At 41.3% G+C, this 14,882-nt stretch overlaps 1 protein-coding gene across 15 annotated transcripts in view; it reads right to left on the bottom strand.

Moving 5' to 3' along the window:
- Positions 1–14,882, bottom strand: part of nbeaa (neurobeachin a) — a 150,968-nt gene that overhangs the window by 38,483 nt on the left and 97,603 nt on the right. For 8 of the 15 annotated variants that reach the window (XM_021324598.2, XM_021324602.2, XM_021324601.2 and 5 more), the window contains exons 16-28: positions 14,418–14,515; positions 11,789–11,881; positions 8,927–9,035; positions 8,712–8,793; positions 8,395–8,518; positions 8,052–8,244; positions 6,692–7,381; positions 6,055–6,504; positions 4,426–4,643; positions 4,169–4,322; positions 3,673–3,696; positions 1,305–1,388; positions 420–600 (exon numbers count right to left, since the gene is read on the bottom strand). In XM_021324598.2, the coding sequence (XP_021180273.2) occupies positions 420–600; positions 1,305–1,388; positions 3,673–3,696; positions 4,169–4,322; positions 4,426–4,643; positions 6,055–6,504; positions 6,692–7,381; positions 8,052–8,244; positions 8,395–8,518; positions 8,712–8,793; positions 8,927–9,035; positions 11,789–11,881; positions 14,418–14,515 (2,500 nt within the window). The remainder of the gene's footprint in view (positions 1–419; positions 601–1,304; positions 1,389–3,672; positions 3,697–4,168; positions 4,323–4,425; positions 4,644–6,054; positions 6,505–6,691; positions 7,382–8,051; positions 8,245–8,394; positions 8,519–8,711; positions 8,794–8,926; positions 9,036–11,788; positions 11,882–14,417; positions 14,516–14,882) is intronic. The other 7 variants (XM_021324604.2, XM_036143016.1, XM_036143017.1 and 4 more) reach the window with 4 other exon arrangements.

The following is a 14,882-nucleotide window of genomic DNA, read 5'->3' as shown; positions in this document are numbered from 1 at the left end:
TCAATAAACCTCCACACCAAAGAGTATTTATGTTATTGCCAGTCTGCCAGTGCTCACATATGGTAAGTATTTTTTTTAATTTAACCTTTATTTAACCAGGAGATTAAAAAACCTATTTTCCCAAGGAGTCCTGGCCAAGAGGCAGTAATATAATTACAAAAAGCTGGTCAAGTTTAAAATTGGTAGAATTTAATCAACAACCAATTTCTTTTTGTGTCTCTTAATAAAAATGTGTTTTTGCTTCAATTTCAAAGTAAAGTGATACAAATTACCTTTTGAAATTTAAAGAATGAAAAGCACTACTGATACTAGCTATATGCAGAAGTAGGCCTTAAAGCCTAAATCAAGTCTGAACTGTCACCCGCGAACGCAGCGGCTTAGACTCGGATCAATGCTGAATATTTTAAAGCGGCACGCACCGAGGCGGAGACACTGCCTCATTAGGCCTCCCGACGACATGTTCTTCTCTGCTTCGATCTCGCTGAAGTTCAGCGAGCTGGCAAACACCAGAACGTCCACCATCGCCATCAGACGGGAAAGAAAAGTGACCGCCGTCTCCGAGGACATGCCCTGCGTCGCCTCTATGTTCTCCAACTCCGTCTGGGAAGGGGGGGGGGGGAAACGGTAAAGACACACATACGTTTTTACGAGTCGACCTGCGAATAACCAGGCTGTAAACACAGTGAAAAGGAAGCTCTCTCTGCAGATAAGGAGAGACGGTGAAAACGATGGTTTCTATCGAGAATTCGCCTCTGGGGAGAGCTGGGCCTTGGACCAGCGTGGCTAAATCGGTCATGGCTGTTTGCAGCAACAAACAGGAAGAGCAACCTTCGGTGTCATGCTGAGAAATCAAGATGATGCAATCTGGCAACATAAAGTGCTCTCCACAACACACAGGAAATGCAGCCTGATGACGCACAGGTTATGGTAACAGTAGCATTGGGACAGCAGCAACGTGGCTTGGACTTAAGCTTGTCACTTGAATTTACCTTTGTGATGTGACCTTTAAACCAGGTCTGCTTTAATCCCAAAACACACAGAGTTCTAATGTGATATATATATATTTGTATACAAGTTAACTGCAGCCTTTCAGCGCTTTAAACCAAGTGTCTGGTTTGCTGTTTCACTGCTTCTGTAAGCAGAGTGTGCAGATCTGTGGGGAGTCGACAAAGTGCACGCATCTGAGGGCTCATCAGAGCACAGACAGTTGAGGAAGAACAGAGACACAGGGTGAGGACAGAAGTGCTTTGGTTGGTGCTCTTAGTTCTTCTGGTGATGATGAGAGTCTCAGGCTCGGTACGCACCTCTCCCCCGGCGCCTCCTCCCCCAGGAACGGGGGTCACTTCCTCTCCCTTCGAACCCCTCTGGGGTCCGGCTCCTCCTGCCTTCTTTGGTGTTGATACAAACGGGACATTCTTAGCAAAAGCAGCTCTCGAAGACTGTCTAAAACACTCTTGTTCTCTCTCTTCTAGAAAATACACTACAGTCCAGGTCAGACATGTACACACACAGCATGACGGTCATATTAAGTTTGGACTTTCAATAGTTTATTTCAACCCTTGTGCAAGTTAGCATGGACTGATCCTGAAACACATAACGTTGGTTCAGAAGTGAATGAGTTAAATTTATAATACCTAATATGTAAATTATACATGCTGGGTTAAATATATGAATACACCTTTTGCACGGCATAAACAGATCATAATAAGAGCCGTTTTCTATGGCATGTTTTCTTTATCCTGTTTACTAAAGTTAACTAATATATCTTACTGTATTTGTATTACACTTCAAATATTACTTAGATAAATGCCCCTCAACAAGTTCCATATAAGCTGCACACTTTTTGTAGCCATCAAATAAGCTTTGTTTAATAATTCTGGCTGGATGTGTCTACTTTTCAGACCGAATTTGTAGGATTTATATAAATTGATCTGTTTCTTACTACAGATCTGACTTTTAGCTATAGCTCATAGATTTCCAATGAGTCCAGAAGTTAATTATTAGCCTAGCCTATACACTTAAAAAACAGTTTTGATGTGTGTTTGATCATCTTCCTATTAGGGCTGTACGATTTTGCCAAAAATGAAAATTGTGATATATTTCAACCATAATTGCGATTGCAATTTAATTTATACTTTTCTCTGCATTAACCACAAGCAACAGAAATGGCCTGTAGATAAAGATGTTTGTAAACAAGGACTACTTAAAACAAGAAATGTAAGAGTTTTTATTAATCATAATATTAATATACAAGAGAATAGCTTTTAATTGAGTTGGACATCGATCCTTGTTGAACATAAAGTGCAACCAACAAACAAGTCTATGTATTAAACAGTTTGAGATGAGATTCCTGAAAGTTTCTGGTAAAAATTTTTTTTTAAAAATTATATAAACTCCCAAACAAATAATAATATTAGAGTATCTCACTGCTGCGACTCTCTTCCCTTCCATGTGGAGGCAAACCCACTTTAAACATGTTAGCGATACCTAAAGGACGTGTTTTTTTATCCATTCATCGTTATATAGCCAAAAAACTGCAGGCCACGGCTATTTGGAAATCGCAACTTTTAGAATTGTGATTATATATTACAAATGCAATTCATTGTCCAGCTCTACTTCCTATTTAAATATCTAATCAACCATCTACCTGTTGATTCAGAAGTAGTTAAGCAAGACCTTCAGCATTATGCTGCCACCACCGTATAATGTCTTTAGGTTTAAAAGCCTCACTTTGTCTCTTCCAAACACACGCAGAACCGCGTTCCAGTTTTAGCCACCTGAACCTGACTCTCGCCCCCCAGGAACCACAAAGGTTCATGCAGGTTATAAACTGGAAGCTGCTGGGACACCAGCACGTCTGCCTAGAGTGAATCAAGTTTCTCCTCAACATGGACTGAGATGGTGCTGGTGAGGATAGAGACCCCGGCTCTGAACTAAACAGTGCATCTGGTTATATAGACAAGCCAAATGCCTTCTTAACCACAATGACAGCATCTGTGTTTGGAAGAGCTAAGTTTAGGATGTCAAACCTAAGGAAACCGCACCAGCCATCTATAACAAGGGCAGCCATTGTTAATGGTCACAAAAATATTTAGCTGAGGTGAAATTTATCAAACAGCAATCATCCAAACATCAGAGTTCGTGTATGTATACATTTGAAGCTTTATGTAAAAACTTGATTCTGTATTTATGAAAGAAAATCCATTATATATTCATACTTAAGTTTTCTGTTCTTCAAAAAGGGATCAGTGTGTTAATAAGTTGCATTATGGGCCAACCCCAGAAATACAGCTTTTCAAATAAATAATTAAAAGCCCAAAATTAATAAGACATTAATTCCAATGATCTGACCAGAACTATTTATCTGATCTGTTTAAAAAAAAAAAAGGCTTCACCACAACGTATTTATTTTTGACAATTCTCTCCACATTCCTCCTATTATGTTTCCCCTTTCCTCATTTATTGATCAAGAAAGCGTTTCGATACAAACGGGTAAAGGTCTGACCGCAGCAAATAACCTATATTGGTGATTTGATCAGCAGCACAGAAGCACAGCGGAATAAAACACTATGGATGTCAGACACGCATGGGTTAGTGTTGTTCACAATGATAATTCAAAACTAAAGCATAAGAAATAACAGAGTAGAAAAAGAGGAAGAAACTGTAACTTACAGTGTTGGCACTACTCTTAGAACTCTGTGCATGCAAAACAGACAAAAACAGAGACAAAGAAAGACAAGAAAATACGCAAAACACACGCAACACAGAGAGGAAACAAAAGATTAAAATATATAGATGGTAGAAATAAAAAGATCACTGAATTATAAAATCAAATTGTTATTTTTTTTAAAAAAAAAACGATTAGAGCCAAGTTAAAGGAAAGAATAAAAAGCTGTGTTAGATTAACGGTTAATCTACTGATGAGAAGAATTCACGTTCTTGCCATCCTAACTCCTTGACAAATGCTCAATTTGATAATTAAACCAAATAGAACATTGTGACAAATACAGCATTCAAACTTATGCAAATACTTGATCTCTTATCCTTTTATTGCTTAAGAACTAACAAGCAAAACTGCGGGAAAAGACCCGTTTTTTTTTTGTTTTCTTTCCCCAATGATCCGCAGTTCCCCTTTGCTACCACACGGGGGCAGGAAAGAGCCACTTACAGAGGGGGAGGTGGCAGCTGACAGGAGAGGGAGGATGCCTCCACAGGCGATGATGATGTTGTCCACCATCTGAGAAATGAGGTGGATGGTGTTGTGCACAAAGATGATGTTTTCATTGCTGTTGACGAAATCCATCACTGACTTGGTGGAGTGGCTGAAACAAAAAGGGAAAAAAAAAGGGCAGGAAACGTAAACTTAGCGCAGCTGACCTACTTCTGCGCAGCGGAGGCACACACAGCTCACGTGGCCCGGCTCACCTCCTCCATACGTGCACGTCCGTCTCCAGCGCAAAGAGCAGGTCGGTGAGCAACCTCTGGTGCATCGGGGACCACTTGAATTCGGGGATGCGGAACATGGTGGTGCGCGGGCCGGGGCTGAACTGACGCCGCTGCTCCTCCGTCATGGGCATCCCCCGGAAGCCGAGGTCGACGCGCAGGTCCCGCTCCAGCTGGGCGGCGGTGCGGCCGTGCAAGGCCTGCGAAGGAGAGGCCGCCTGAAAGGTTAACGGTGCGTCTCTCAGTGACGTCTGCGCTTTCATTTTCCTCAGACGCACAATCACGCCGGGCAGATTAGAAAAGCTGGCTGGCGAAGATTGGCTCAGTTCCTTTTTTCAGATTTGCAGGGAACACATTTCTGAGTACAAAGTCCAAACACGGTTTACACAGTGTTTGGACTTTTTTTCATTTTGTTTACCGACTACTCATCAGCCAAATTCATCTTGTAAATCATATCACTAACTCTTCAAATCCAGTCAGAAGCTTATAATCATCCTCAGCATGGAAGTCTGACTCATTGGTGCTTTTGAATCCAGGATAGAATAATCACACAGCAAACAACTTTATTCAATTTTAAAAGCAAATTATGATTTTTCTTTTTCTTTTCTCCAAAGTGTGTCTCATCCACACAGGTTCTTAATTATACATCCCCAATAATATTTGCATAAATGTCCCAGTGCAGCTTGCATGATTTTTGTAGGCATGAGCAGGGTACTGAAATGACTCCCAATGGATTGAGAGAGTTCATTTAAATTTGCTTGTTTCCTGGAGCGGACCCCGCGTTTAATAGGATTCCATACATTTCCAAACCGATTGAGGTAGTGCCGTTCGGGAAGCCACCAAAAATCAGTTTTGATATGCGTTTGGGATCGCTAACCTCTTGGAGCGCCCAGTTACGTCTAGTTGGTCTTTCATTTCAACCAAACTATTACTCTCGCATGAGAGAAACTTGCTAATGATGCTTGCTCAGCAGCAACCATTAAACAATAAAGCTGAAGTAGTTAAAAAAAAAAATGGAAAATGCCAGAGCACCCGAGTTGCTGTCCAAAGGATGTGTGGGGAAGAGTTAAGGTGAGGCTTTCAAGCCCAACAGTACTTATAGCAACTGCAATGCACGGTGGTGGCAGCATCATGCTAAAGGCATACAGAGCGACCTTGAATGGAAACTTTGAAAGTTATTGTAATTTGGGTCAATGCCAGGAAACCAACACATTTAAATAAACTCCACTATTTCTTGTAGAGGAAAAGTAATCAAATATGCAGCCGGAATCATGTCAAAAGCTTTGATCGGCACAATAAGCATTTATTCAGATACAAAAGGGGTTGTATGCATATAACTGAGGCTGTATGACACTGTGTGGGTTAGAGAAAATCCACAAACAACTGAAACCTGTGCCCCCACATCTTGTTTTTTATTTACTGAAGTTCTGTCTAGTAGGATGATTAAACCATGACAAAAGAAATGCTTAAGTACATCATTAAGAGACAATAATGAGCATGACATTAATGGGATTAGCGTCTATGAGGAGTGGACGTACTGTAAGTTTCACAGAAGCGTTATAGATTCTGAGGGCGAAGCAGCTGATGTGCATTTGGAGAGTTCAAACCTACCTGGGTGGTGGCTGTAGTTTGGATCTTCTTTGTGTCCTTGTCCTTCCCATCATCTGACCTCTCCGTATCAGAAGTGGTACTGGCTGTGTCTCCCCCAGTCTTCAGCCCTGCAGTCTCTCCCTCTGGCCCAGACGCGCTCTCCCCCTCCGGGAATTCGGGTCTGGTTGTTCCTTGGAGCTGGTTCTGGCTCTCTGCTTCGGCGATGGAGCTGATGTCAGCCAGAGGACTCTGGATCTTGAACGGTCCGTCCTCGGGGAGTTTCCCAGTGGCGTGGCTTTGGGTTTGTGTTAAGTCGGAGTCACAGCTGGTCATGTGGGCCAGCAGGCTGAGGTCATCGCTGGCGCTGGTGGCGGAGTGAGCAGGGACCACGCCCGACGGGACGGGCTGGTCCGGATTTGGAAGAACAAGGGGATCTGTGGATGCCAGAGCTGGAAGCAGCTTCTCGTCAACCTGGAGCAAATAAACAGTACATTAGGAAAAGTCTGCAGGAATGGCTTTGATTTAGGGAAAGTAGAATGCATAAAAATCAAAAGTCATAGCAACAAGATTGATGAATTCATTCTAGGCCAGAAGAGGAAGGACGAAGCTCCAACGAGACGATTTCATTAATTCAGAGAGAGCATTCACGAGGTCCTACCTTGCTGAAGAGAAATCCATTGTTGCTTGGAACGCTGTCTTTCTCATCGGCTAATGTGATGAGAGGACCCATGTTCCCGTCCTCCTCCATGCTGACTCCCGAAAGCCCCAGGCTCGCTCCGATTCCCACACCTGAGCCCGCCGTGTCGTCTTTGGATGCCAGATTCCCGTTAAGGTTGGGAACAACAGAGCAATAGGAACTGTCCAAGAGAGAATCCACTTCTACAAGAGGTCCGTTTTCTATTCCTACCCCACCACCACTGCCGCCCACGCTTCCACTCAGGCCCTCTGGAGACAGGTCCAGGTCATCCAGTTTCACCTCGGTGGCTTCCACCTTTTCAGCTTTGATGTCCACCAGGAGGTCGTGGACTTCCACTCTCACTCCTGGACCGGCATTCTGCTCCCCGGGCGTCAAAGCTTCGCCGTTCGGCCTCTTCACCGCACCTTCGGCGAGAAGGTTGCGCGAGTCCCCGCCGGCCCCTTCCCCATACTCGGCTTCGCTTTCAGGGGTCTGCGTCTGAGAGTTGTCCTCTATCTCCAGATTGCCGTTGACGACTGGGGCCGGCGTGGCCGAGAGACCAGATATCGTGGAGACGGAGCCTTTCTTTCCCTTCTTCATGTTTTCCTCCTCCTGACGCTGGTACTCTTCGTACATCTTAGCCAGGTACTCTTTGTGGGCTTCATAGGTCACCTGTGACAAATGGTGGGATATAATTGGCAACGCGATCAGAAGACGTGAACTGACAGTAGCTTCCCGCCACATCCATAATCACAAGGTACCCCTGAGGGGGAACCTGTAGTTCATCATAGTCAGGTGGCATGAACAAAAACAGGAGCAATAAGGGTAACATCCACAAAATCAACACAATTTTACAAGAAAAGTTGAAAAATAAAAAACTGATAAAATCTGAGAATATTAACTAACAATCGCTAAAAATACGTATTGGGTTTTTTTAATTTGTTTTTTTGCTTAGAGAATATCAGTAAACATATAAGAACGTATTATAATTGCTAGTAATAGCCTGCTGGTAGGAGCTGTTGGTAATCCTAATGTTTTTCTTTCCCCTTAGAAAGTACTCCTTTTTTTCTGTGAATAAGAGTTTTAGCTGTGTTTTCTTTCCAGGCAATATCATTGACAGGGCTACTGATGCCATTAACTCTTGCTTTTCTTTCCAAGAAATACAACCACACTGGATTCCATATAATAGGATATGAATCTCTCTAAATGACCTTGAGATGGCATTTATTTTGAAATGCAGCTAGACAAGTAAACTGAAACTTATTCAGTTCGGTACAGTAATGTTTTTTTTTTGCAAACAAAAAATGACATTGAAGGCCTCAAGTGTCCATTTTTCACTCACCTTTGAATGTGCAATGGAGAGGGTATCCACCCAGACCCTCCATCCCCCCCATTCGTACTTGATAGCATGGTAGAGAAGGATCCTAAAGATGTTGTACACCATTTCAGTTATCTTCTGCTCCTCCGGGTTCTTGGGGTTGATGTAACCGAGGGAGAACATCCAGTCCTGCCACACCGAGCACTGCAACAGGCAGCTGGTGCATAAACGCAAAAAAAAAAAGGTTACATGAGCTGCTTTGTAGCATGTGATTAATCTTAAAAATAATCACTTGTTAAAAACAAAAACAAAAAAAGGTATGTGGGGTGGGGGGGATGCAAGAATAAGGATTTGGTTGTTCTTTTACCGTCGGTTTTCACGGCTATTACTGAAGAGTTTGATCATGTCGGAGAGGAAGAGTCTCCGGACCTCCATGAGCTCAGCACTGGGTGAGGAGTTCTTCAACAGGGTAGCCACCACCTTCAGAATCACTGGGTAAAGAGGAAAACGAGACAACGAGAGATCAGAGGAAGCAGAAAGAAAAGAGAGGAAGAAAATTATGAGTGACGTGTGAGGGAAATCAGCAACAGAGAGAGATGGCAGCAGAGTTGATTTTCAGTCCAGACTTTGTTTGTTTGCATTACCCAAAAGGAAAGAACGGCAGACAGAAGCTTCACTACTTACTGGGATTCTGGATCTTGACAGTAGAGTCGGGCTCAGGGTGGGGTTTGTGAACCACCTGGGTGCACACCTGCTCTGTCAGAATCTGTATTGGCAGAAGTACAGTGGGCGCCATTTTAATAGCATACAAATCCCCTCTATTCTGGCATAATCATGAGAGATTATGCAAATCTATATGGAAATGCTGAGAAATGAGATCCCGTCCCACAATTACCTACCTCATACAGCGTGTTGTAGGTGGTGATGGAGACCGTGTTGGTGTGCATCATCAGTCTTTCTCCCAGCAGTGTGAACAGACTGTGCGTGTGCATGATCTCCACCTTCCTCCTGCAGGGGGAACAGAAACAACATTGCATATTATTTAGGACCATTACGACGGTCATAAACGGTAAATGGACTGAATTCATTCAGCGCTAGACCAATCAAAGCCATTTGACACTATAGCCACATTCACCCACTCAAACTGACCAGACCGCACACATTCATGCTTCAGTACATTTGTAGGCAAGCTGGGGGTTAAGTGCCTTGCCCAGGGCCCATGAGACAATGAGAAGCTGGAATCGAACCCACGACCCTCAGGCTGCAAGGTAACTAACTCTACCCAGAGATTTACAGTTGTGGAACTGTGGAATAACATCAAATCCACTTTCAAATGCAGAACTTTGTAAAACTTGGACATCTGTGGGGAATCGATTTATAATATAAGATAGAATAATCCTTTGATTGTTTCATCAGCTGTGTGACAGGCAAAGGGAAGCGCCTTGATTCATGCAATGAGCAGTAGCAATAACAACGAAAACAAAATAATTCATCATCTGAGTTCAAGGCACATACTTCCATAAATGATATTAACACTTCTTCTAAGTCTGATCTTGTCTACTTTTAGCCATACAGGCGAGGACACTTTTAAATTGTTTTTCTAAATGGGTGCTGAATTCTCTTTTACTTATAGGTTTGGCTTAATTAAGACATTAAACATATTGCCATACGGTTTTGGGGTATAATTTCAGCTCTTAATAGAAAATACCCTCAGCATCAACAACACTAAGAGTATTTTTCTCTTTGTCAGTTCGGCCAATACAATCAAAGACTAATTTATTGTAAGGATTTTTTTTACAACCAAGGTGCCAATAAATGTGTGAGGCGACATAAAATCTACCTGAGGATTAAAGCTAATCGTAGCATTTAACGGTAATGTAATAAGCAAATGACCTTAAAATGTAATTTCTGCCACTTTGTTAGTAATTGCATAATATATTTTTTATTTTTTTTAGCTGCATCTACAAAAAAGAGTTAAAGATAACATTGTTTGACAGGCATAAAATTCTATTTTCACACCCATGAGGTGCCTTTCAGAGAGGTGTTAACTGAGATGGTGTTCAGATGCTGTGCTTTCCAAATCCCCAACTTGTCTAGCTTTCTCATATTTCTTGAAGACATAAGATATGCCATGACAAGATGTGGTGCTGTTTTCAGCAAATGGGTCAGGTAGTTGGTGCAGAAATGATTTTTTAAGTTGATAAATGGTGGTACAATTTAGCATTTGGTTGTTGTTGTTGTTTTTTTTACCTCCAATCAGGTTATTTTGAATTGTAAATGTAAAACAATTGTTCATTGTGAATGTAATACTTACAGTTCCAACTGTAACACTGCTTTAATTTGTCATCATTACTAATTAACCCTGACCTAGCACAATAAGGTGAATATTCATTATGTATTACACATAATAAAAACATAACTTCTTAAATATTTTGTAAATTCACAATGGGGTTGTGCTTTTGGTCATACTGATGTACTGTGCTTAGAAAATTGTCTTAAATACTGCAAAAATATGCAAATATCCATAAGATGTGTGGTGGGAGCAGATTTTAGGTAGGTAGGGGACTGATTGAGTAGGGCTCAGGTGCAGCACGGTAGCCTTTGCGACACATAGAGTGGCGTCCATGTCACATGGGATGACTTAATCCCCCCACCAGCATTCGTAGCTCCTCATGAAGATTTCCCCTCCCTCCGAGCGCATGCTGTCACAATGATTTTTCCGCCTGGACACGATGATGACAATGAGATCAGCACACAAACCCCAACAAATAGATCTTATAAGGCTTTCTGGGAGTGCAGTGCTGCAGTTCTGTAGTTGCTTTATAGGTTTCCAGTGCTCCCAGCTTCTTAGCATTTATGCAACATTTGTGTGTGCATGTGTTTTATTGTGAATGAAAGAAACATGAGTTTTTTGGAAGAAAATGTATACCCTTATATCTATAAATGCACAGATAAACCAGCTGGTGCCTGGAATCTGCAGATATGCCAAGATAAGTGTCACTGACTACAACCCTCTTCAGTGTGGATGCTATTACAGAAGGAAGAAGACTTAATGTTATTATATATAGCTATTCTCAGTATCAGTGAAGTGGTTAAAAGAAAGTCACAGATATGCAAAAAGCAATATAAAGGCAACTGAACTTTCTATCACATGTTAAGCAACTTGTTCAGGGTACAATGAAGTGAGAGAGGATAACACTTTCAGTGCATAATAGGAAGGCCAAGTACAGCAAAATCTTTCTGTTTTCTAATTTTAAGTTTTCTCTTTATTGGAACATGCTGGATTTGTAAATGCTGGCAATCTTTTGTAAATCACAGAGTTATTATTAAGACTCAATGTGCTTAGTATCCACAGTGAAACTGCTATTTTCCAGTGCCATCTGCACTAATCTTCAGTATATAAAGCTTAAGACAATAAAAACCTTTATGAAATAAATAAAACTCCGGAATTGTTTCGTCTTTGTTTAAAAACAACAGAACTCGATTTACAGTGACTGCCCTCTAACATACATCTCTGCTCCTAATAATAACTAATGACCACTCATGACAGGAAGACTAGAAAAACCCACTTTCTATGCTGATCGCATAACAGAGTTGTTAACGAGAAATCGGAACAGGCTAAGATTGGTATCGACTGGTCAAAGCTTGCTGAAAATGAGAAATCGGAAAATGGCCACAAGGCTTAGATTGATGCATCTCTATCTCACAATGTCCCTTTTTGCTTGACCGGCGGGCCAAAACAGAGGAAGGAAAGTACTTACTTGTGGCCCAGGTGCTTAAGGAAGTAGCCCAGAACTTTGAGGGCCTGAACCCGTATACTTTCACTCTTCGAGGCCAGGAGCTTGCAGATGACCCTGTAACAACAACAAACACACGGGGATTAAACTCTAAAACCTTAGCCGCAGCCTAAAACAAAAACAAATACTGAATAGTTAATGTTTTTGCATTACATAGTTTACCAGATTCCAATTCCAGAATTTTTACAGCAATTTTTGCCCAACTGGATATTTATAATTATACTCCAAAACTCTTGAGACAACAGATTATTTTGGCTCCCGAGTTGGGAGTGTATTAAAAGGTCCAGTTTAAAACCCTAATGTAAGAAAGTCTAGAGGCTAAAACAGGAGCAGCATTACTTATTTTTAGTAAATAAGTTATAAAATAAGTCAATTTATCTAGGGATTCTGTCAACAGTCGATTCGTTTGAGGTGTACCAAAAAAGATTAAAAAGACGTCATGAAAACATGGCAATATATACAATTTTTCTCCTTAATTAAGACTTGGAAAAGAAAAACATCTAACTCCTTACTTTGTAGACTGCACATAAAAAAACCCTGGTTATGAATACAGTAAACAACAAGTTTGACTTGGGAAGGGTTTTCTCCATACGGGTGTACGAATGAGACATAAAAAGACACCGCGGCTTGCAAATTTTACTCTAGCAATACGAGTTACTGTGGCAACTAAAAAAGGCATCAGAGCGGAGTTATGCATTGGGAAAAATTACCCGCACAGTTGGCCTGAGTCGGTCTTCGTGTAATCAGAAGGCTCTGTTCTCCTAAGTATCATTACTCAGCATGCAAAAATAAGTTTGATTACATGTTAATGTTGCAAAAATCCGCCGCATGAGGACAGAACATGCTCTCTGATCAGCGGACGCATAACATAAATGGTTAAATCGGAGAATAAGGCTACGTTTTGAAATCTAAAGTAAAAACCAGATATTTATATATAGTACACAAAAAGAGTAAACACCTTTTTTCCCTCACTGTCTGAAATTAAATCAGACTAATTATTTGCTGTTTTAGATCAGCTGGGAATACTAAAAATACTTTTTAATTGTTAAATGCCAGAATAATGAGAGCGGGAGCATTTTCTTACCTTTTTCAAAATCTTAAGTTAGATGTTTAGTTTGAACTGTGGTTAATACCCAACGATTTTCAGCTTAACAATTTAGGAAAGCCCAGATGAGGATACCACAGATTTGTCAGCTTTTGATGAATTAATTCACAAAATTGGAGTTACATGGAGGCACTCCTGTCAAGGTGTTTCAAAGCAACACCTCAAAACATACAGCTTCCCTGCGTAACATTATGGAGAAAAATAAATGATGAAAAAATACCAACTATCTGAAAACGCCACATTCTCTGCTATAACAATTACACACCAGTATAAACGCAAAGGTCCAGTTATACTATTTAGGGAGGGGACTCCGAGTCCCAGAGATGGTGATGTTTTGGTGCCAAAGAATCACCCCCCAGAATAAAAACAAAAGACCCTGTGAAGATGCTGGCTGAAGCTGCTGAGAGAATGTCATTCTCCGTGGCCAATTAACTCCTGTACCATATGAGCGGAAAGGCTACATTTTACAAATTACAATTTTTTTTTTTTTTTTTTTGCTGAAGTCAGATTTTTTTTGAGGTGGCCGTTCATACTGCTATTAAATGTGACCAACCATCATATTGCTACCTGAACGGTTCAAGGTCGCAAAGCATACAGGATGTGCCAATAACAGAAGGAGACGTCACAGAGCAGTGCGTTGTATGCGGAAGTAATGGTGAATGTAATTGTTTCTAGAAGTGTTCAATAAAGTTTTGTTAAAAAAAAAAAAAAACGTGGATACTGGCCGGCATCTCTCATTGCTATAATTAGAAAGCTGCTAGGCAATTAATAACGCTCTTTTATGGAAAGCTAACTGCTAATACTGCATCTTGATGTGTAGTGAGAGACAGGAGAATAACGTGAAGGACGGATAAGATGCGACACGACTGTTCAGACTGCGGACACTTTAAAAAAAATCTGAAACGTATTTGAATTAGCACCACTTATGGAAGTGGCCCAAATCTGATTTTTTAGAGGGGTCAATAGGAATCAGAATTGCAACAAAAAAGACAGATATGGGCAAAAATATTGGATTTGGGTCGCATTTCCCCGCAGTGTAAACATAGCCATAGAAAAGTTGTGAGCAGACCTGACTGGGTTACACCAGTTCTGTCAGGAGGAAATGGGCCTAGATTATGGCAAAGGGTGAGACTTCTGGAAACATATATCTATCTATCTATCTATCTATCTATCTATCTATATATATATATATATATATATATATATATATATGTGTGTGTGTGTGTGTGTGTGTGTGTGTGTGTTTAAGGTTATTGCTGTCATTATGCCATCATTCAGCAAATAAAAATGTGTTTAGTATCCAAACTCACTTATGAAAGTAAAAGTGAGGAAAAAAAGGTTGTGCATTTTGTGTTTATTAATAACAGGCTTCAACTGTACGTTAACTAGTAAAAGTCTAAGGATGAATTTAAGTAAATACAAAAATGTCAGTATTCGGTGCAGGAGCATTTCTTTTTATATGAGCATGCATGCGTGGGCTGCACTCACCTGATGCCATTTCTCTGGTCAAAAGCAGGGATCATGGATGCCGGGTGCTCAGACATAAGAGCCACCAACAGCTGGAGCACATCGTGTATATTCTCATCCTACGTAGGGAGAAGAAAGCAAAGGTGAACAGATGAGGCGGCGGCGGAGGAGGAGGAGGAGGAGGAAGGGGAATAAAAAGGAAAAAGCCCGGAGGGGGAAGAGACGAATAAAGGGCTAGGAGGACAAAGAGAGAGTTGCAGGGGTGGACACGGAGGGGGGAATTGCGGAGGAGCAGGTGGTATTTCAGAGCAAGAATAGATATAATTGTTACAGAGGAGTACGTTCTGTTCAGCCCATTGTTGCGCAAGTTTTTATGCTGTCACCGCGCTGAAGCTGACTCACGCTCTCGCTCGTTTAAGTGGACCATAACTCCAGCCCCCAGATTATAGCGCATACTTTGCCACCAGCTCCACTGAAGCTCTCAGC

The sequence above is a fragment of the Fundulus heteroclitus genome, chromosome 11 (assembly GCF_011125445.2).
Source record: "Fundulus heteroclitus isolate FHET01 chromosome 11, MU-UCD_Fhet_4.1, whole genome shotgun sequence".
NCBI lineage: Eukaryota > Metazoa > Chordata > Actinopteri > Cyprinodontiformes > Fundulidae > Fundulus > Fundulus heteroclitus.
The sequence above is the reverse complement of the archived record's forward strand: the minus strand, read 5'-3'. Positions and strand labels throughout refer to the sequence as shown.